Source organism: Colias croceus, chromosome 18 (genome assembly GCF_905220415.1).
Source record: "Colias croceus chromosome 18, ilColCroc2.1".
In the NCBI taxonomy this organism is placed as follows: domain Eukaryota; kingdom Metazoa; phylum Arthropoda; class Insecta; order Lepidoptera; family Pieridae; genus Colias; species Colias croceus.
Window position 1 is genome coordinate 428645 of NC_059554.1, and position 24415 is coordinate 453059.

The window sequence follows — 24415 nt, forward strand, 5'->3', positions numbered from 1 at the left end:
ATGTAAAACCACATATATGCAAATAAAGATTATTTTATTTTTAATTGCAGAGTAATCGACTTGGAGGATGGAGGACGAGATCACGTTCCTCTTCCAGCTGGGCGTGATGCGCGACGCGGTGTCGGCGCCCGCCCACCGCCTCACGCTCGCGCACCTCAAGGAGCTGGCGGTGAAGTTTGTGCACGAGAAGGTATCCTATCAAACTTATATTATAAACGTGAAAGATTTTAAGGATGGATGGATGTTATTCTTTCACGTAAAAACTACTGAACCGATTACAAGGTATTTAGGTAGGTGTGCAGCCCAGAATCAGACATAGGCTACTTTTTATCCCGTAAATCGCACAGGAACGAGAACAATGCGGGTTTTTCTTTGAAAACGTGGGTTTGTCACTGGAATTAAGACTGGCCTGATTTGATTGGTGAAACTGTTCTTTTACCTGAGGAACCTGCCATTATTTTTCTGTTTAAAACAAATTTTTTCTTGCATATAGTAAGCAGAATTGTTTTTAACATTGTTAGGGAGCTGGGGGACGGTAAAATATGGCAAAGCTAACCATTCCTTCTGCCACATATATATTTCTCTCTAACTTTTTCTAATGTCTTATGTCTCCCAGATCCCAGACAACGGTCTCAACCGTCTATCAGACCGCATCCTGCTGTTCCGGCACGACTACTGCTCGCCGAACGTGCTGCAGCTGATCAACTCGTGCACAGACGTCACCGATGAGACGCTCGTCGAGATCGTGCTCACTGCCAACCGTGAGTAATGTGAATTTGGTGATATTCCTCCTCCCTAGATACCAGACGAAGGATACTGTGCCCCTATTGCACTTTTTTTTTTCGTTAATATAATTGTTCGATTTGCACAAGCATTTCCTGAGGGTCTAGAACCCTTTAAAAATAAATAATCATTAAAAAGGAAGCATAGAAACAATTGAGAATTATTTTTCTGCTAAAAATCTTTGTGATTGACAATATCCAGGATGAAAACAGACGAGAATATTTGCATAGAGAAAATACCTACAATTTTTCCTCCTAACACAGAAATATCACTGGAGGTCAGTACCCACTAACTTGCCAATCAAGATTAATATATATCTAAATTTTTTAATGTTTGTTTCTCCAGCGTTGCTATGCGACGGTGGCAAGGAACCTCCGAAGGCGCGGCCGCACGCGCTCGCAATGCACTCGTACAAGACGCCCACCTTCTGCGACTTTTGTGGAGAGATGTTGTTCGGATTAGTCCGCCAGGGGCTCAAGTGTGAAGGTGAGGTGCAATCTGCAATTGATTTTATGAAGATTATTTTGCATTGTGTTTGTGTTTATTCGCAACAATTATTTAAAATACAAACTGAATCTAAAAGCCACTAGGAAATTCCTAACTCCTATAATACAGCAATGCTTGCAATCCTGCACTGTGGAAAATGTCAAGAAAAAATTTGAAAAAGAATTTTTTTTAGAAAAACTAAGCTTATCATTATCTTAGACGCATACTTTAACCATGTATCTTGAATGGCTTACTTTTGATTTATCTTCATAAAAACTACCCTCAATTTTTTTGTTTGTTTCTTATTTCTTAGCGAGTTAATATTATCAAGTGTATTTCTCAAAACGATTCTTTTGTGACACTTCCAGGCTGCGGGCTCAACTACCACAAGCGGTGTGCCGTCAAATTACCCCCAAACTGCGAGTCGCCCGTGGCGGGCGCGGGGTCGGGGGCGGGGGCAGGGACAGGGGGAGGGGGTACGAACGCGGCGGGCTCGAGCTCGCGGCGCCAGTCGGGCGCGCCGCGCAGTCCGTCGCGCACGTCCGCGCACAGCCACGCCTCGCACGACGACTCGCTGGTAAGGAGGCTCGCTGATCTCGTCACCGGCAACCATTGATGATTTTAGTATTTGTAATGCTAAAAATGTTTATGTATTCTTTATGGTTCGAATACTGAAATAAATAACTGGAAAAATTGCGTTCTTTAATTTTTTGTGATTAAAATAATGTTATTTATTTATTGTGACTACAAGAATTAATATTTGATAGGTTTTTTGACTGTCGATGTGATGATGCGTTTATACGATTGTACTTTTCTTATGGATATATTTTATAGATTAATGGATTTGACTATTTATAACAAATAAAATGTTTAAATAGTAAGACAGATAAAGTTTAATAATAGCACGTAACAAATAAGCCGGTTATGTTATCGTGAGATGTGCGCAAGAGTCACCTCTAAAATACTTTCACATGTTTAAACTGAAAAACATTCTAGCAGTATTGATATGAATCTCATTATACATTCCAGTATTTGTTTGTCTTTTTGATTTTTTTTATTTTTATTTAATGCTGATGGTACATTCTGTTATGCTTCCGAATCTATTGTGATCTTTTTTATATTTTTTTTTTTTTACGCTTTTATTATATTTTCTTAATGCTGTTTAGATTTATATTTGTTTTAGTTTAGTGTTAAGTAAAAATATTCCGTCCGTAATATACACAAATAAGTTTATTTTGTTGTTTGAACTAACCTCTATTGGGTGGTGGGTGGAACTAACCACTATTGTATTCAATTTTATATTTTAATATAAATAAATGTTTTTAAGACAATTTTGAGTTTTATTTACGACTCCACCCACCAGCCAAAGTACTTCAATGAATAGAATAGATTATATTTTATCGGTTTAACACTAAAGAGTTATTATTAGACCAACATGAAATATTATTTAAATCCGAATTAAGTTTCGTGATAGTCTCATTAAAATTGTCCCTGCTAATAGGAATGAGAAGTTGTAGGTAATCTGCATATAAGTGAAATTGACAATGTTTAATTAACTGTGTAATGTCTGCTGTATACAATATAAATAGGATAGGTCCTAAAATACTACCTTGAGGTACTCCTCTGGTGACTTTCATAGATTTTGGAAGTATGTGGTTGCCATTAGGATTACGTAAAAGAACTTATTTGTTGTTAGTACGATTTTCCAAATAGCTTGTAAACCAGTCAATATTATTCGAGTCAAATCCGTACGATAGCTTAGCTAAAAGGAGGGATATGTTAATACTGTCGAAAGCACTAGAGAAGTCCAAAAGAGTTAGGGCAGTTCCAAAGCCTTTAAGATGCAAGAATTGAATGATGAAATTTGTTGGTTTTTTAATATTATAAATTAGTAGAGGACATTAATTAGTAATCTCAGAAATTAAATAATTAATAAAAATAAAGCGAGCCTTAAAGTATTATTGAAACAAATTGGTATATCACTTTTACAGAACTAAGCAAAGATTTTAACAAAGTGTTGACTAAAGTTTTATCAATCTACACAACACATACACACGTACACATTACATATTATGCAACGTTTGATCTTGAGATGTACGGCTCAACAACTTTACAAACACTTCCAAAGAACATAGGACCTCATGCCGCAATAAAACATTCGTATTAAATGTTAAGTTAAAATAATGTAAATGCTGACAACAATGATTATTTATTAATTAATTTAAAAAAAGGCCAATTTTTGTCAAAATTTATAGTTTTCTGATAAGGCATGAAGATCCTTACTATCCAAGTTCCACCTTGGTGAGAAATTTTTTTAAGGAAAAATTAAAAAAAATCATGAAATGTTTTTATTTTTTATTAAAGACCTTAAAATGAGCTATTATTTACAATATCACAATATTCTGCATAGATTTTAAGATATTTGATGCACTACCAAATATCTTGAGAAATATTTCTTAATCAATTGAGACTTAAAAATTGCATTTTTTGCAAAAATCATAAAAATGTGTTTGACATTCTTAAAAAAATCATCTGCTTAAAAATTGTCGGCAACCAGGCAAGCAGCGGTCGCCGTGGCGTGCGTGCGCGCGCGCACACGTGGCGCGTGCACACGTACACGCGCCCCACCGTGTGCCGCGTGTGCAAGAAGCTGCTGCGCGGGCTGTTCACGCAGGGCCTACAGTGCCGCGACTGCCTGTACAACGCGCACCGCAAGTGCGCGCCGCTGCTGCCCGACCGCTGCGGCGACGAGCTGGGGGATCTGCATGGTAGGTGCCAACTTTGGTGCAGTTTGCTAATGCGACTATAAAAAATCTGGGGGCTAGACCTAGCTAGCTCGGGTATTTACATGGTGGGAGAATTTCAAATTTGTTTCAATTTTGGGACGCAATTACTATCAAATATATATACTCATGTCATAAAGCTAAAGATTTTGTTTGGTCGTCTATTTCCATAAAACCTCTGCCAACATATAAAAATATTGTCTTTTGAATGGTCCAGATGAGTCGCAAGACAGCTGCAGCACGAGCAGCGAGCTGTCGGACGGGACGCGCGCGCAGGACGACGAGTCAGACGACGGGGAACAGGATAATAAGGAGAATGAGGTATTGTCTGCTTAAGACTTAAAAAAAAGTTTTGGCGGTTTTTAATTCCGATTAAAAACCTTTTTTAGAAAAACATATTACCTTATTGAAAATATTTTGATTGAATATTAATTGGGATGGTTTTTGAAATCTGTCCGTGTGACGATTGTGCCGTCAGAATTTTAATATATTTCATTAAAATGATAAATGGTACAACAAATATGGAGGTCTTCAAGAAAAGAGTGAACAGGTACCTTCTAGGGAAGCGCGCTCCATCTTAGGCCACATCTCAGCTTACCATCAGGCGAGATCGTGGTCAAGCGCTTCCCTATCATGCAATAAAAATTTTGGGACAAAATATCAGTTCGACATGAAAAAAGTTCCAAATGAATTTTACAGTTTTGACATATATTTATGATTTGTTTGATAATACCATTCCAGCCGGTGCAGCTGCGGCGGGACACCGCGCCGCAGGAGGAGCCGCAGAGAGACACCGCGCCCAGCAGACCCAGCAGGTAAGCACAAGAGACAAGTAATGCTAATGCTTATACTAGCTGACCCAACAGAAATGACAGACTGTCTTAATGTTGAATATTAACGGTCTAACGCGTAAATGGTCCTAATTATTATTGAGTTTTCTCAAATGTACGCATGTATGTATGTATGTATTTTCTACGCATTTTTTTGCGTAAGGGCAGGTCTTTAGATGTTTGATTAATTTAGTTATGTTTGATCAAAATTCCCATATAGTTGATATTAAGCAAAAAATGAATAAAAAAGACGGGTTGCACTCCGGGAGTGCCGGCAGAAGTGAAAACTTGATTATTAACGTTGAGCATGTTTGATATTTTGGAATGCAAAAATCGTTTGAAGCTAACAAATAATTGTGACTGTCAAATAATAGACAAATAATTTGCTATAAAATAATATAGCAACTATAAACTGAGATGTAACCTATTCTATCCTTCAAGTTAGATCAAACTGCACACGAGGTGTAACTCAAATTTAAAATCGGTTCTGTAGTTTAGGAGTCCAACGCGGACAAACTATTTTCTTTTAAAAGTGACATTTAAATATAATACTAAATAATTATGATATGTGTGTTAATTTAGTTCATCATCATCACCGAGCGCCAACATCCCGCTGATGCGTATCGTGCAGTCGGTGAAGCACACGAAGAAGCGCGAGGGCCAGTGGCTCAAGCAGGGCTGGCTGGTGCACTTCACCAACAAGGACACCACTGTGAGTTCCCCATGTATATCCATCATCAGCTCATCATCATCATCATACCTCTGTGAGTTAACAGTTGTCAGATTACCCTACTGTTTGGTTATATGCAGTAGTATTAGTTGACAGTTTGGTTATATGCAACAGTGTGAGTTGACAGTTTGGTTATATGCAGCAGTGTGAGTTGACAGTTGTCTGGTTAGCCTACTGTTAGCAGTGTGAGTTGACAGTTTAGTTATATGCAGCAGTGTGAGTTAACACTTGTCTGATTATCCTACTGTTTGGTTATATGTACCACTGTAAGTTGACCTATGTCATATTGTATACTGACTACATTAGTGATGTAAAAGTGTAAATTGCGATGAAGTTGGTAAATCTTCAAGCAATAATATCTGTATCGCATTTTATGTAATTATTGGATATTTTTTATTTTTTTTGTACATTTCATGGCAATTAATAAACCACTTTCTCCTACTGTGTCATCCCTCTTAAAGCAATTATAAATCAAACAATTGTCCTGTTATTTATTTTCAAGCAATCAGTGACTGAAAACTATCTAATAGGTGAATTACATGTTTTACAGCTCCGCCGTCACTACTGGCGCATGGACAGCAAGAGCATCACGATGTTCACGTCGGAACAGGGCACCAAGTACTACAAGGAGGTGCCTCTCAACGAGATCCTCGCGATCGACACCGCGAGGCAGCCGCACTCGGGTGAGTGTTGTCTGGTGACACTGTATGCGAAATAAAACTTTGTCTGTCAGAATTTCAATTTAGCAAGATCACAGTTATATTTTTAGTCTTTGAATATTGTTAAATGATAGTTAATAAGTGTTGTTACTATGTCTGTCAGTATTTGACTGTTGTCAGTTGTTAATGAGTGTTGTTACTATATCTGTCAGTATTTGACAGTTGTCAGATAGTAAATAAGTGTTGTTACTGTGTCTGTCAGCATTTGACAGTTGTCAGATGATAGTAATAAGTATTGTTACTATATCTGCCAGTATTTGACAGCTGTCAGATGAAAGTTAATAATTGTTGTTACTGTGCCTGTCAGCATTTGAGTGTTGTCAGTTTATAGTAAATTAGTTTTTTACCATGTCTGTCAGCATTTGACAGTTGTCAGATGATAGTTAATAATTGTTGTTACTGTGCCTGTCAGCATTTTACTGTTGTCAGTTTATAGTAAATAAGTTTTGTTACTATGTCTGTTAGTATTTGACAGTTGTCAGATGATAGTTAATAATTGTTGTTACTGTGCCTGTCAGCATTTGACTGTTGTCAGTTTACAGTAAATAAGTTTTGTTACTATGTCTGTTAGTATTTGACAGTTGTCAGATGATAGTTAATAATTGTTGTTACTATGTCTATCAGCATTTGACAGTTGTGAGATGATTGTTAGTAATTGTTGTTACTGTGCCTGTCAGCATTTGACTGTTGTCAGTTTACAGTAAATAAGTTTTGTTACTATGTCTGTTAGTATTTGACAGTTGTCAGATGATAGTTAATAATTGTTGTTACTATGTCTATCAGCATTTGACAGTTGTGAGATGATTGTTAGTAATTGTTGTTACTGTGCCTGTCAGCATTTGACTGTTGTCAGTTTATAGTAAATAAGTGTTGTTACTATGTCTGTCAGTATTTGACTGTTGTCAGATCATATTGAATGCCTTTAAACTCATTTTTATCGACACCTGTTCAGTGTATCTGTGTGTATTGCGGCAGACGTGATGCACTGCTTCGAGCTGCGCACGGCGAACGTGGACTACCTGGTCGGTGCTGAGGAGGGGGGCTGCGCGCCGCCCGACTCGGGGCTCGGCGCCTACCTCGCGCGCTCCTGGGAGACCGCCATCCGCCACGCGCTGCTGCCGCTCAACCTCGGGCTGCGCGGCAAGGGTGAGCACACCTGTGGCTCGGCGCCTACCTCGCGCGCTCCTGGGAGACCGCCATCCGCCACGCGCTGCTGCCGCTCAACCTCGGGCTGCGCGGCAAGGGTGAGCACACCTGTGGCTCGGCGCCTACCTCGCGCGCTCCTGGGAGACCGCCATCCGCCACGCGCTGCTGCCGCTCAACCTCGGGCTGCGCGGCAAGGGTGAGCACACCTGTGGCTCGGCGCCTACCTCGCGCGCTCCTGGGAGACCGCCATCCGCCACGCGCTGCTGCCGCTCAACCTCGGGCTGCGCGGCAAGGGTGAGCACACCTGTGGCTCGGCGCCTACCTCGCGCGCTCCTGGGAGACCGCCATCCGCCACGCGCTGCTGCCGCTCAACCTCGGGCTGCGCGGCAAGGGTGAGCACACCTGTGGCTCGGCGCCTACCTCGCGCGCTCCTGGGAGACCGCCATCCGCCGTTACAGTTTTTATTTAACAGGACTTCCAGGGAAATATTTCTTACCAAAAACCATTTTTCGTAAGTAAAACAAGAGAAGAAAGGTAATTTTTTTTTTGCATAATAGACCTGCACCATTTGACAGCGATCACACCTGGTGGTAAGCGTACATGCGGTCGAACGTTTATCACACTAAAAGATGCCTATTCACTCCTGTATTCTACTCGTGTGTACAGAGGAGGGCGCTGGCGCGGCGGGCGGCGGGCGCGCGGAGATGGCGCAGCTGTACCAGATCCACCCCGACGAGGTGCTCGGCTCGGGGCAGTTCGGCATCGTGTACGCCGGCCTGCACCGCGACACCGCACGACCTGTTGCCATCAAGGTGCGCACACACACACGCATTAACACGCAACACAGGCACGTAACATGCACTAACACGCAACTCATACATGTAATACGCACTAACACGCAACACAAGCACGTAACATGCACTAACACGCAACTTATACATGTAATACGCACTAACACGCAACACAAGCATGTAAAATCCACTAACACGCAACACAAGCACGTAACACGCACTAACACGTAACATGCACTAACACACAACACAAGCACGTAACACGCACTAACACGTAACACGCACTAACACGTAACACGCACTAACACGTAACACGCACTAACACGTAACACGCACTAACACGCAACACAAGCACGTAACACACGCTAACACACAACACACGCACACGCAACACGAACGAACACGCACACATACATGAACAAAATTTTTATCAATTAATAAAGTTTGAACGCTCCCTCAGGTGATCGACAAGCTGCGCTTCCCGACGAAGCAGGAGGCTCAGCTGAAGAACGAAGTGGCGATCCTGCAGAACCTGTCGCACCCGGGCGTGGTGAACCTGGAGCGCATGTTCGAGACGCCCGAGCGCATCTTCGTGGTGATGGAGAGGCTGCGCGGCGACATGCTCGAGATGATCCTCTCGCACGAGCGCGGCCGTCTGCCCGAGCGCATCACCAAGTTCGTCGTGGCGCAGGTACGTGCGTTGTGGCCGCCGAACTGTTCCAATTCAAATTATATTTATTTGCAAGAGTGTAGTACAAATTATAGATCTTTAAATTACAATATTATGTGGCTAACACATTCTACCCGTTGATTGGGTGTGCAAATATATTCCAACCAATACCCGCGGCCCCGTTAAAGCGGGTAGACGGAACACAGTGGGGTTTTAGTCAGTAAGAATCCGACTGATGGCTTTTAGGCAGGAAAAAGTAAAGATTGATCAATAAACTTGAGATTCTTTATTAGACGATACGCGTAGCACAAAGGGTAAAGGCGGAAGAGAAAAATTATACGATGACAGATAGGTATTTGACATACACAGTACACACATTTGTTTATATAAACTCATTTCACCAACACCGACATAACCCGGGGGCAGTGGATATCTATGCAAAATTTCCTCTCAAAAAAAAAAAGGTATGTTCATTGTTTAGTTACAGCGTCGGTGCACCCGGGTGTGTGGCACCCGCCTGTCAAGTACGTGTATGCAGCGTTAGAAGCGGACAATTTGTTAACTAAACTTAATAATGCTAACAAGATTGATGATAATAAAGACTTGAATGGTGATAAAGTTGCTGAATCTAAACAGAATTAGAATGTTTATGACCTTGATGATAATAATGACTAGAGATGCGCCGAATAGTGGTTTCACCGAATAACCGAATACCGAATACTATTCGGTTAGAACCATACCGAACCGAATATTCGGCCGAATTATTCGGTTCAATGTTTTGACGTGTTTTGATGCGTAAACCGGTTCTAACGGGTCGCAAGTAGCTGCCGGCTCGGTGGCGAGCGAGCCTTACCTCACCGCCCGCCACCCGCGTATATCGCCCGCGCACTCCGTGCCGTCTCAGTTGTGTTGAAACTTCGCACAAAATATTAAAATTTTTAAATTGTTTAAAAATTTTATATTTTTACTTTAAGTTAGTGTTTGCAATATGAGCGGACGTAATGTCATTTTCTATTGGGACTAAAAGCATTGTCTTCAGACTTCAGGATTTAAAGTATTATAAATATTAAATACTGACTAAGTTCTAATAATAAGCATGATTAAATTATGTTGATGTAAATTTACAAAATAAACGTTGAAATGAAATGTAATGATCGTTTTATTTTATACAGGGTGTAATCGTTAAGTGTGCACAGGCGATTATTCCATAACTATTACAGATATCAAAAAACTTTTAACTCATATTGAAAGTACTATACCTAATGAGTAAAATGACAATAATAACTTTTTAAAAATAAAACGAGAAATATCCAAAAATGTTACATGAAACGCTCCCATACATTTAGTATGAAATATGACTATTTCAAACATTTAATATTATTCTTTTTTCGGTTTTGCTTTGTTATTTGATTTTGTGCTATAATTATTTCGCAAATTTTAATGAAAGTTCATTTAGAGACTGTAAATAGAGCTCGATGTGGAATACAATGGTATTCCAAATCGAGGATGTCGTCTCGAACATTGTATGGGACAATGTATGGGAGCGTTTCATGTAACATTTTTGGATATTTCTCGTTTTATTTTTAAAAAATTATTATTGTCATTTTACTCATTATGTATAGTACTTTCAATATCAGTTTAAGGTTTTTTGATATCTGTTATAGTTACGGAATAATCGCCTGTGCACACTTAACGATTACACCCTGTATACCTTAGGTTCAAACATTCTTCATAGGATTTCTTTGACTTGTGTATAGTATGACATAAATAATTCATAATATGAAGTTATTTATTTAGTTCTTTAGCCAAGAAAGTAGAAATACTCATACCGAATATATTCGGCACCTAAGCCGAATAATTCGGCCGAATACGAATAGTGAAAAAGATGCCGAATATGCCGAATACCGAATATGTATTCGGTATTCGGCGCATCCCTAAATTAATGACAATAATGATGGTAATAACATTGTTAAAGTTTATCGGATTGATGAGGATAGTGACATCGATGATAATTAAATCGTTCAATCTGATAAAATAATGATGATAATTATAACATTACTCTTGCAAATCAAAATGGTGACGGCAATTCGATAATTTAATGGCAATAAAATTGCTTAAACTTGATAAATTCGTGATGGTAATGACCTATCTAATGTTAATCCACAATACTAATACAGTTGCTAATTGAAGTATGAAATTATTAATTGTTTTAACTAAGAAGTAATTTTTCCAGCCCAGAATATTTATGAAGAAGTAAATAGTATTATCTATGACAGAACTATTTAACCACATGAACAACATTTTTCTCAACTACCCGCATTAACCCCAGATCCTGGTGGCGCTGAAGCACTTGCACGAGAAGAACATAGTGCACTGCGACCTGAAGCCGGAGAACGTGCTGCTGTCGTCCGACGAGCAGTTCCCGCAGGTGAAACTGTGTGACTTCGGGTTCGCGCGCATCATCGGGGAGAAGAGCTTCCGCCGCTCCGTGGTCGGCACGCCCGCTTATCTTGGTAAGTTGAACAGGGAAATTAGGCTAAAGGAATTATTTTATAGGACATTCATATTATTGCAATTGCTTATTGTTGTAATGGTTTTTCAAGAATAAAAGCTGGATAACTAATTGATTCAATTCTTACAATGATCCATTAAAATCGAATCAACTGGAGATCCATTATCATTAGATGCGACTTAGAAAGCATTCTAATGGATTAACAAATTAAATCAAGTTTAATTTTTACTTGTTTCTCTACATATCATTGAAATTTTTTGAATGAGAATATGCATTAAAGATGTATGAGAATATGCATTAGTAGCTGTCTCAAGTACCTTTTTAAAGTGCTCTACAGGAAAGAAAAAAGAGCATGTGTGCCGAGCACACGTGTCAGAAGTGAAACTTCGGCAAGATTCAAAGATATCAAAATCGTCGCCTTATTCCATGACATGACGATATTGCCATGGCGCAACCTTGAAATTTTACTTTCAACGCGAAGTTTCACTTCAAAAACTTTGAAAACCTGTATTTTTAATGAAACCTCGGTGTTTCCTTACAGCACCGGAAGTTTTACGCAACAAGGGCTACAACCGTTCGCTCGACATGTGGTCTGTGGGCGTCATAGTGTACGTGTCCCTCTCGGGCACGTTCCCGTTCAACGAGGACGAGGACATCCACGAGCAGATACAGAACGCCGCCTTCATGTACCCCCCCTCGCCCTGGAGCGAGATCTCCGCTGAGGGTACGTGCACACACACAAACAAACACTAATTGAAACACACACACATTTAAACTGTATTTGCGACCATCAGCTTAATTATTCACGAATAAAATGAAAAACAACGGCCCCAAGTATGATCCCTGAGGTACCCCTAGATTTTAATCGATTATTTTTAGAATTTTTTTCACGATTCTCAATAATTTGAGTAGGATTTGGAGATACATCGCTGAATATCGATGTTGTGGTCTTTTGATACGTATATTAGTCTAAGATCCGGCTGCAGGATTAGTGCGTTCATCGGTTTTTTGCTGAAAACCGAATTTTTATGTATATTTATAATTAGGAGAATATATATCGACTAGGTTGCCAGTCAAAATTTGGCCGCAAGCATGTTTAATTAAAATTTTTCTAATCGATTTTTGGGAAAAAAATTCGTTCACTTGTTTTTTGAATAAAATGTAGTCTACATCACGGCAAATGATATAAAGATTCAAAAAAATCACGGTTGCCGCTTTTCACCCGGCCGCAACATCTTGGCAGCCTGGTGCAAACAGGTATGATTTCGATTCATTTTTACGTTCATATCGTACATTTATGAATCATATATCAAATTAAAGCTAATTTTTTTCTATTTATTATCATATATGGTTGCCTAATTAAATCCGGCCGCAAATAAGGGTTGCCGGCTGTTAAAAATTATAAATATTTACGCCTATTAGTACACCGACGCATTCGCGTGCGGCAGCGAAACAACGAGAAAAAGAGAGGATCGGCTGTTAATTATATTAAATCAATATTACTTTCTAAATTTGTCATTTTGAAAAGGACGACATATTTTCTTTCACTCAACCTTAAATATTCAACATCTTTAACAGCCGGCAACCCTTATTTGCGGCTGGCAACCTAGTCGATATATATTCTGAAGTATGTATAGAGGCTTGGAGTTCAAATGAAACAACCGTTCGGTTATAAGGTGTATTCAAGACTGACTTACAAATAGGTGCACACAATATAACATAATAAAACATTAAGCTACATATACTTCATATTATAATTCATATAGGTACTTCACCTTCGGGGGTGAAAGAAAAAAAAAAGAGAAAAAAAAATGTTTTTTCTACGTAAGAACCACTTTGTTCTATCCTTATGTACTATATCTAATTTTCCTTTCTTTTCAATCTTAACATTTACTCCCATATCTTCTACAACTTTATAAGGTCCATCATAAACACAGTCAAGTTTACGAGAGTTTTCTTTTTTAACTAAAATTAAATCATTTTCATTATAAGATACAGGATTACATTTTAAATCATAATAATCTTTTCTTTTTTCCTTACATTCTATTAAATTCTTTCTTGCATCTCGTAATGCAATTTGCAATTTATATCTTAAATCTAAACAATAATCATCAGCATTATAAAGAGGATCTACATTTTTATCTAAATTATTTGGTAAACGACATTGTCTACCGAAAACAAGTTCAAAAGGTGTGTATTTAGTTTGCGTGTTAACACAAGTATTATAACTAAAACACCAAAATGGTAGCCAATGTGACCAAGAATAACTACTATTCGTACAATAAGTTCTTAAAAATACACCTAAATGCTTATGAGCTATTTCGAGAGAACCAATTGATTGATGGTGGTACGCTGTCGATGTCAGTTTTTCTATCTTTAATAAACTACACACTTGTTCCATAACCTGGGAAACAAATTCCGTACCCCTATCTGTAGCTATAGATTTGGGAACACCGAATCTAAGTATAAAATTACTTACTAAAGCATGAGCTACAGTCACTGCTTCTTTGTTAGGTAGAGGATATGCCTCTATATACTTGGTTAACTCACATTGGAGAGTTAAAATATAACAATTACCTAACTCATCTCTATCTAAGGGACCAACTAGGTCAAGAAAAATTTTCTCGAACGCTGTCGTTGCTGTTGTAGTAATACTTAACGGCTGTTTAGTATACTTACTTTGCTTCATTTTTTGACACATTGCGCACTTACTTACATATTTACGAATATCTAAATCAAGTCCTGGCCAGTAATATTTTCTTTTTATGTTATTCGCCATTCTAGTCATTCCAGCGTGTCCACTTGTGGGCAACAAATGATAGTCATTTAGTATGAATTGCTTTACCTTATCATCAAAAATTCTTTCAACTCCTTTTAAAATACATATACGGGGCCCGTTCCATTTTTTAAAAGATTTTATCTCACTACATATTCCTTTTATAAATTCTTCATTTTTATCATCTTTTACTATGCATAGTTCTTTTACTTTTATCCTTTCGCAAAAATCTTTAAGCTTAGTTGCAAATTCGGCTCGCGAGAATTGCAATCTAAAGCTTAAATTAACAAATAATACCATTTTATTCTCGACATACACAAAACAATCTTTCTCTTTTATCTTTACGTTTTCTTTTTTAATTTTTTTTATAATATCTCCTTCCACTAGCTTCATCTCTATAGAATCACTCGGCTGTCTTAATAATTCCACAACTCGTGGTTGATCAGGCCACGCGTCAGGGTCTTTATTAAGCGCACTTTGTTCTTTCACACTATTCTCTTCCATCCTTCTCTTTTGTGCTCTAGTTGTTACTGCTAAAACCTGTTCAGTCACACTCTTTAATTCATCTGATGTTATAACCACTCTTGACAATGCATCTGCGATAACATTGTCTTTGCCTCTTACATACACTATTTTAAAATCATATTCCTCAAGTATTAACCGATATTTTATTAGTCTACTAGATGGGTCTCTGACACCAAATAAATAAATTAATGGTTTGTGGTCTGTCATAATTGTGAATTTTCTACCAAAGAGATAGGGCCTAAAATACTTTACTGCCCAAACTAAAGCGGTTAATTCTTTCTGAATAACGGGATAATTTTTTTCGGCTTTATTTAACGGTCTACTCGCATATGCTACTGGTTTCATATTCCCATTGCATAATACGGCTCCCACAGCCATATCAGACGCATCGGTTTGTAAAATGAATTCGTTTGAATCAGAAAAATCAGGGTATTGTAATATCGGTGGAGTCATTAGTGAAGTTTTCAAATAATCGAACGCATTTTGACACTCAAAATTCCAAACAAAAGTTTAAATCAGTTAAAAGTTTTTCAAGTTGTGTACCGTATTCGTCGATAGACTTAAAACCTTGGTTCAAGGATCGTATCTGATCCTGTATAGCAGTAAAAGATTTTGTAGTCAGTAATTTCCTACGAAAATCCTGTAACATATCCGTAACAGTCATATAATCACTGTTCACCCGTAGCTTAGCATTTTCAGATAATCTACCTTTTAAAATAAATTTAATTAATAAGGACTGACCCGCACTATTTAGCATGTCAGCATACATCTCCACAGCATCAATCAATTGTTTCGTTGTATTTTCCTTATCGTCTAAAACTGGTATTAAACCACATGCAGTTTTTAAATCAAATTCCATTTTGAACAATTTTTATCAAAAATATTTATATCTACTTATATATACCCTTTATAAGATATCGCCTAATTTCTTTTAATTTATCATAATTTTGAAGTATTAAATCGGCCATAACAAACTAACATCTTACCTTAAAGTTAAAGATACAAACTAAATAGACTCAATACAAACCAAGTAGTATCATATTTCATTCACTTAAAATTAATTCTATCTAATTCGAAGCACAGTTACATACGCTACGATAGCATTCTGCTGACGCTTCATAGCGTATCGCATGTCGACTGGACTTCCACGAACTGTTTATTACATTTTTAAACACGATTAATTTAAAATATATTTTATAGGTCCAATGTTCTTTTGTTTTAAAATTTATTTATTATAGATTAATTATATTTTTACTTTTAACTGCACTATTTTTCACACTTAAACCTCATAGATCACAATTTCACACCACGACGCAAACCGCACCATATTTTAGATTACACAGGTATATTTAATTTATTTGGGGGAAAGGGGGCACCCACTTTAAACTGCTGCTTCTCACGTTCAGGATCGCGCCTGCCTGCTGCTGACACCCGTAGACGCATTCTTCTCACCTTTTATGGCCAATTTTGATTTCCTTATGTTCTCTTTTATCTCTCGTTTTCATTTTGGTTTTTCGATGCTAATTTATTTGCGAAATATTATTTCGCGTTTTGGACGTTGTCGTCATAATAATCATTTTGATTAAAACTAGTGCCATAAGGCACACTGGCATGCGGCTACTCTGCACTTTTCGCCCGGTGTCCGGCGACGCGCTATCATTTTTCTAGGAACTGGCTAGGGTCGCCATGAAGTATGTATAGAGGCTTGGAGTTCAAATGAAACAACCGTTCGGTTATAAGGTGTATTCAAGACTGACTTACAAATAGGTGCACACAATATAACATAATAAAACATTAAGCTACATATACTTCATATTATAATTCATATAGGTACTTCAATTCTCCTAATTATAAATATACATAAAAATTCGGTTTTCAGCAAAAAATCGATGAACGCACTAATCCTGCAGCCGGATCTCGTACTATATTAGATATTTTTTTAGTAACATTCTGTGATGTACTGAATCGAAAGCCTTGCTGAAATTTGTTTTATGATATTGACTTTCTACCAAGAGTAATTGAATTTATTAATGTTTAGTTGAGTCTTTGTAGCTAATTTGTTGTTGTCGTTCTTAGCGATCGACCTGATCAACAACCTGCTGCAAGTGAAGCAGCGCAAGCGTCTCTCGGTGGACAAGTGCGCGGCACACGCTTGGCTGCAGAGCAAGGAGGCCTTCAGCGACCTGCGCGCGCTCGAGCGGAGAGTGGGCCAGCGATACCTCACGCACCCCAGTGACGATGCGCGCTACGCCGAGCGCTGACCGTGAGCACACACACACGTGTCAGAAGTGAAACTTCTTTAGTTGAGAGTAAAATTTCAAAATCGCGTCATGGCAATACTGTCATATAATGGAGTTAGGCGACGATTTTGTTATCTTTGAATCTTGCTAAAGAAGTTTCACTTCTGACACGTGTGCTCGGTACACAGACTGTTTTTTCTAATTATGCACACACACCTAGTCGTGAGAATCTGTAAATGGCTTATAGTAATTATTATATTATGTGACTAAATATAAATAAATAAATTATTATATAACTAAGTAAAAGTGTGATGTTTCTTCTTCCCAGGGAGTTGCTAAGTGCGGAGGGGCGGGCGGTGCGCTGCGGGCGCCGGCTGCGTGTGCGTGTGCGCGTGCGCTGATACACACACACACACACACACACACACACACACCACCACCCCCCCTCCCCCTCCCCCTTCCCCTGTGACACACCATGCGTGCGACACTGACTTGTTACTGCACTCACTACTGCTACGGTAACCGACTTGTTGCAACACTATACTGCACTAATTGACTTGTTGCAACACACAAGGACTTAATGCAAACCGTACTAGTGTACCATCACCACATAACTTAGCGAGAAAGGGCCATGTACAAATTCCGAATAAAAATGAAACGTGAACCGTGCTGTTTTTATCAACGCGTATTACATTACGGTTTTTATCAAAATTGTACTTAGTACGAAATTTACACTGCGAATAAACTTTCGAGTTATTGTTATCAGTAAAATTCATCGCTGTGTTGACACAGCCTACGATGTATTAAAATCATAGTCTAAGTAAAAATCTTATAACAAACAATATTTCATAAATAAGGACAATAGAAAAGAACGATTTTAATCCTCTGTGCTAAACCGTGAATAACTTTAGTTTACTCCAATTAGTTCCGTTCTTGGAAAAATAACAAAAAGTTATGTCTATTTGTTGGACAAAGTTCTGTGTACAGTCAGAAGTTCTGTGTCTGTGCGACGTTGGTCAGTGCTGGGAAAAGTTGTGTGTCCGTGTAATGAAGAAAGTTGTGTGTATTGGAAAAAAATATTTATCTTTTTGACAATGTTTAATGTGGTAATAGATTATAAAGAATAGGTAAAAAAGTGACAGAACAAAAAGCAGTAGAGTTTTTAAGGTAGTAGTCGCATAGACAGCTATGATTGAATAAAAAGGCACCTAATAAAACTATGGGCAGGCATATTTATATGCATAATATTAATTTATTTAGGACATACTCAGGGAAGTGAAAATATATTCTAAATAGCTTAAATATGTATTAATAATATAATTATTTTAATTTTAATAATATAATTATTTTTTTGTTCACAATATATCTTTGAGTTTAGCCCAATATTTGTAATTCTGAAGTGAATAGTTTTAAGTAATATTAGTACAAAATATAAATTAATGATTGTTGTATTATGGCCTATGTCTATAGACTTGGAGTATAATGTCGGTTATTATTGAAATAATGGTGAATATATTAAAGTAAGCATAATAAAAATGGCACATATAATTAACTAGCTGCTTCCCGCGAATTCACCCGCGTGGCTTCACCCCTGTTGGTCTTAGCGTGATGATATATAGTCTATAACCTTCCTCGATAAATGGGCTATCTAACACCGAAAAAATTTTTCAAATCGGACCAGTAGTTCCCGAGATTAGCGCGTTCAAACAAACATACAAACAAACAAACTCTTCAGCTTTATAATATTAGTATAGATAAAATGGATTTATAGTACTTTGGTTCGATTTCAGAAAGTTATTATTTCTTAGTGTCATTACCTATTTGGAAATAAATAAAAAATATTGGACGAAAAATTATGAATATTACGAGAAATTGAGTTTCATATTAGGTGTAGAAAATTATTCTTCCAATTAGAAGACGCAAATTTTGATCTTCCTGTTACTTCGACTTTTTTAATGAAAAATAATAGTTATGATGCCAATATATTGGTACTATTTTGAGGGTAATTTTAATTATTCTTTCACTAAAAAATAACATATTACATGTGTATATAAAAGAGGACCATTACCAGTAAAGATTCATATGTTCTAGCTTCATTTAGTATTAAAATATAACATTTTATATTACATTTACTTAATATGGATTTTTTTTTAAGAACTACTTTCAACTACGTAATAAAGTATAATTACAGCCTGTTTCTTCTTAATGTTCCGAAATAAATCATATCTATAACGTTATTTTAGTATAATAGACTCTTTATACAGGATGTCACACTATTGGTATGCTAAGCGCGAAGGGACTTGTAGTTTCACATACTCTGATAATGAAAAAAATAATTAAACAACAAAATTACGTCAAAAAATTTTTTGCTAACTTTTTCCTGAAAATCCATGCTTTCTTCTCTAGCTTCGCGCAACCGGCATATACTTACCGCTTCTTTAATGGGAGCATTTTGTCTATGAAAACATAATCTTAAACGATGGCTCACGTGCTGGAGGCAAAGTTGGGCGGGTTGCATTTTAGGGGTGTACGCAAAGAGTTTTAAGAATTCATCTATTTGAAAAAAAATGCGTCTGGAATTTTATAAGTATTTTTTACGTACTCAGCGTATGCAAAACTATAACCTCCTTTGAGCTTAGTATACCAACAGTGGGACACCCTGTATAAAAAAGTATTCTCTTCTAAATAATTCACGAATAAATTATCAAATATGCAGGTCTGCATGTCGACGGCCTAATTAGAATATAGTAGACTAAGTGTAGTGTATCTTTTGTGAGATTTATTAATGTTATAGTTCGTAATCTATGTTAAATATTACGTGAAAAACAAGAAAAATGTTAAAATTCAAGTTATTGTGTGTGTAGACAAATTCTAAGGTAATTTATTAAAAAGGTTCATGACACATTAATATATTAATTTTCAAAAAATACTTCGAAATAGATATTTATTATGACTGCTTCAAAATTACCTTAAAATTTGGTTACACAAAAATATAAGTTGAATGAAATTGTTTTCCTAGAACATGCCAACTATCAGCCTTATTATAATTGCCAATATTTTCCATTAATTGTTGTGCCAACTAAAACTGTATTTAATTAAATAATGCATTTTTTACAAACTTCAGCATTTATTGAACGGTTGTAATATTTTTATATACTTTTTCTTTAAACTATAATAAATATGACTAAAAAGAACGATTTACTTCTAAATCGACGAAATATATGTATGGTACACGCATTACTTACTGCATCCAATAGGATAATTCATTTCATTGATTTTGCCAGGACAAGGATTGTATAAAATAAAATAATGCCGAGCAAACGCGTCAGAAGTGAAACATCTTTGGCAAGATTTAAAGATACTAAAATTGTTGTCTTACTCCATGACGTGACGGTATTGCCATGACGCGACCTTGAAATTTTACTCACAACGCGCCTAAAGAAGTTTCACTTTAAAAATATCGAAGAATTTTTAGAGTCAAACCACGGCGCGCGAATAGTATAATTAATATTGAATAGGTTCATAAAGAAAACATGACACAACATCACAAAAAAACTGTGATTTTGTTTACTTCAGCCAAGCTTCCATACTCTGTGATCTCTCACTTTTACCGCAATGCTTTTAAATTTAGTAATAAGTTATTAAGTTGTTAAACATTTATTTTTTTCGTTAATATTTGTTTGATATTCAATATCGCGGTTGTAAAGTCCATTCCTGTAACGGTTAAGGCTTTATTTCATTTGTAACTTAGCGAGCTTTAATTTAAATTTTTTTAGTATTATTTTTTTACGATTTTTACAAATATTTTTTATAACAACCGATTTTTTTATTATTTTTTGTTAAGGTTAGATTTTATTTTTTACCTGCAGCTGCCGATGTGGTTATTTTGTATTGTTTTAAGGGTTCTATATTATACGTACCTACGGGATTTTTAATAATTTTATAAATATACATATAATATGTAACACATATAGTTTAAAATGCAAAAAATGAATGTATAATATAATATGTCATAGTGATGTCCAAGTGATTTATTTTTATAAGCACATTTTGCACAAATATGTTTGTTATATTATATCGTATTTCATATATGAATAAGTAAAACTAAATGTATACGTTCAGTTTTTCAAACGACAAACACGATTTTTTAAGCATCTCTAATTTAATGTTTTAAAAGGCAAAGTAAGTGTAACGCAGGTCTGTTAACAAATTTCTTAGAATTATTTTGTAAATGAAATTATTATATACAACATGTTAATATTACTAATTTAAATAATAAAAGCCGTTTAAATTGTATTTTTGTCCTTTTATTTTCTACCAAAACCTCTTTTCCCACATCTCTAAAAACAACACCTACTTAGAAATTACGTTAACTCTATGAAAAAACAATCCACTTGAGCATACCTACCTACTACTTAAAATGAAAATTATCGAAACTGCTCATTAGATATATTATAAATTAGGTCCTAGATATTTGTATATTACTACCTACTATAGACTGCATTGCCAAAATGCATACTTATATTTTCAACAATAATGAACAATAATCACAAGTTCGTACGGTCTACTCGACTATACCACTATTATTATGCTCAGTTGTCACATTTTATACGTACATAATCCCAAATTAATGGGACAGAAAACTGGGTCATTAATAACCCCGTTCATAAAAAATCACATGAGATTTTACAAACAGTTAACATTTTCACGAGTTAGTGAACTTCACGCGTCGGCTCCTATCCTCTGGTGTCGTTAGTGTGAGCACCCAACACAATTAGGGCTGTGCATTTCCAAAATCTTGTTTATTTAATATGTACATACATCAATGTATCTGTTTTGTAGTAGTTAGTACTATCGTTAAATTATTTTACAACCTTATAACCAGGTTAACAAGAATCTATCTCCATGCAGAATGTATAGGAAAGAACGAGCATTATAGATCAAGCAAAAGTCCTAACTTTTAAGTTTGCATATTTCAATCTTTTTTTTGTGATACAAATATTGGTACTTAGTTAACTAATTGTTTCTTTATTTTGCTGTGATACCTACCATTTGATTATATCGAATTCAGTAACCAGTTTCGAAGAAATAGGTAAAACAAAAACAATATTTCTTAAGAAAATACGACATTTATTTAGATACACCTACATACAAATAACACAAAAATATTAAACTCGTCGTTATAGCCCTAGTGTGACACATCAAGATGCAATCCATCACGGCACAGTTCACAACGCGACACGCCTTTCGTACATAATCATGTTTTTTATCATCCTTCTTTTCTTTACTGCAACTTCTTGTGAGTGGGTGGAAATATCGCAAACTTATCATAGAAATGAGCCTTCGCGATTTAAACACAAGCCTAATACAAATCGTGTGAATGAAGCAGGCATAAAATACAAGAATGAAACGCTAATTCCAAAGTGGGGAAAGGGAACTATAGATAGAGTAGAAAATGTCGGTAATGTAAGAAGAGTTCCATATGCTAGTGTGAAAACAACATCTATAAGACCTTATATGGATGTTATAGAAACTCAGGCACCAGAACCATACAATTATCGATTTCCTTCCAAAGTTCCTGAAACTACGCTGAAGCCAAACGTGTTTGAAGAAGAAGCACATACTCAAACGACAAGAATAAGAGATAGAACTAAATTTAAAAATTCAACGATTTTTGGAAGTCAGCTTTTTAAAGAAACTCTGAATAAAATTAATGAAAACTATCGGAATGAACTTACTACCGATGGTATGCCAAATTATCTCAGTGATATGCCAAGTATTGTAAAAGTTTCCCAGAAAATATCGGAGCCAACAACATCTAGAATAAAACAAGGGGTTCGTAGAATATACGTGGATCAAATAAAGAAAAATCCTCCTAGAAACAACGTAGATCTGGAAATAACGACATCATATTCGACGCCAATAATTCTTCCAAAACGAGAAAATATTATAAAATCTAACTTTGACTCAATATCTTTGACAAATATGAACACTGAACAATCAATTAATAAGTTGCAAAATAAAACTGATGAGATGACGAAAACTACAAATTCGGAAGACAATATTGGTAGAAAACCAACTAAAGAACAACCCGTGAGCCAGGACAACAAAATAGAAGGACTGTGGAAAACGATCAAAGTGGTTGCTGAAACAATATCGAAACATAGTCGCAGAACCATAAAAGGAAAACTAAAATACCTTGAAGACTTGAAGGATTCAATTTTAAATAGTATAGGTTTGTATTTATCTTATCAATGTAAGTAGGCGCTACAATATATAATATATTTAGATCACGAGGTTTCTAACGTTATAAAAAATGCTCACACACGAAATAGGTACTTTGTAATTTCCTAATCATTGAAACAGTTCCTTTCATTTTGTACTTTTAAAATTTTTGAGTTAATTACAGTTAAGCTATAACAAGTTATCCATATTTTTATATCAAATTTGTTTGCCCATAGAATCGTTTACTATTATACCCAAATGGTATTTTGATGCGAATGCTGTAGGTACCTACGAATGTATAATCGCACATTAAAGTGCTCTTAAGCTCTTAATATTTTTCATTTTAAGGCACCATAGAGATAAATGAAACAACCAAATCTACATAACATTTTATTCAGAATATCACATAGACCGCGTGTGGCCGGACGACGAGGAAGACCGGCGGCGCAGCGCGCGGTCCGCGCACGAGCACGGACACGTCGAGATCCCGTCGTCTGAAAGCGCACTCATGACCATATCCTTTCTCACATTTGCTGTTTTTCTAATTAAATTGGTTCTGGTAAGGAATATTGCTAGAAATACTAACTTGAAACTTCAAACATGGAATCCCGTAATTAACAAGTAAACAAAAATAAACTAACGATCTGCTCGCGGCTTCTCTTGTTGTCTAAAACTTAACGAATTTTATAGCTATTGAAAGCAACTTCGAGAGCCCCGCTGTTCATTGGTGAAAACAGAATGAAAATATGAACAGTAATTTTGAGTTTATCGTGAATAGACAGACAGACGCGGCGGAGGACTTTGTTTTATTGTCATGTTTTTATATTAAGTATGTAGATAAAAACATAAACACAATGTTATATACTATGAGGTATCTATGTGTTTTGTTATAAATCTTATTTACCGGGAATAAAAAAAAACAATAATGAATTGTAAATTCTTAACGGTATTTTTTTTTTGTTTTCAGCAACTCATTCACACATACAAGCAAAAGACGATGATGGTAACTCCGGCGATGGTCTCGGCCGTGGGGCGCGCAGCTGCCGCATTCAGACGAAACAGGAATCTTAATCATAATTAAATAATATAAAATATATTCTGATTGAAAGCATTTCTGTTTTATTTTATCCCTTAAAGATATATCTATGTATGGACTGGTTAACCAAGTGAAATCAGACGGTTATTGAAGAGCCTAGGCA

The 24415-nt window shown here is 36.5% G+C and overlaps 1 protein-coding gene across 1 annotated transcript in view; it reads left to right on the forward strand.

Annotated features, from left to right (window-relative positions):
• Positions 1-17345, forward strand: part of LOC123699531 (serine/threonine-protein kinase D1) — a 62862-nt gene extending 45517 nt beyond the window's left edge. The window contains exons 2-18 of the mRNA XM_045646500.1: positions 51-190; positions 617-761; positions 1129-1269; positions 1638-1713; positions 1768-1854; positions 3832-4037; positions 4270-4373; positions 4794-4867; positions 5465-5594; positions 6163-6295; positions 7307-7477; positions 8144-8289; positions 8729-8959; positions 11268-11451; positions 11992-12174; positions 16828-17014; positions 17320-17345. Coding sequence (XP_045502456.1) covers positions 68-190; positions 617-761; positions 1129-1269; positions 1638-1713; positions 1768-1854; positions 3832-4037; positions 4270-4373; positions 4794-4867; positions 5465-5594; positions 6163-6295; positions 7307-7477; positions 8144-8289; positions 8729-8959; positions 11268-11451; positions 11992-12174; positions 16828-17012 — 2319 coding nt within the window. The 5' untranslated portion in view covers positions 51-67 and the 3' untranslated portion in view covers positions 17013-17014; positions 17320-17345. The remainder of the gene's footprint in view (positions 1-50; positions 191-616; positions 762-1128; positions 1270-1637; positions 1714-1767; positions 1855-3831; positions 4038-4269; positions 4374-4793; positions 4868-5464; positions 5595-6162; positions 6296-7306; positions 7478-8143; positions 8290-8728; positions 8960-11267; positions 11452-11991; positions 12175-16827; positions 17015-17319) is intronic.
• The last annotated feature ends 7070 nt before the right edge of the window (positions 17346-24415 follow it).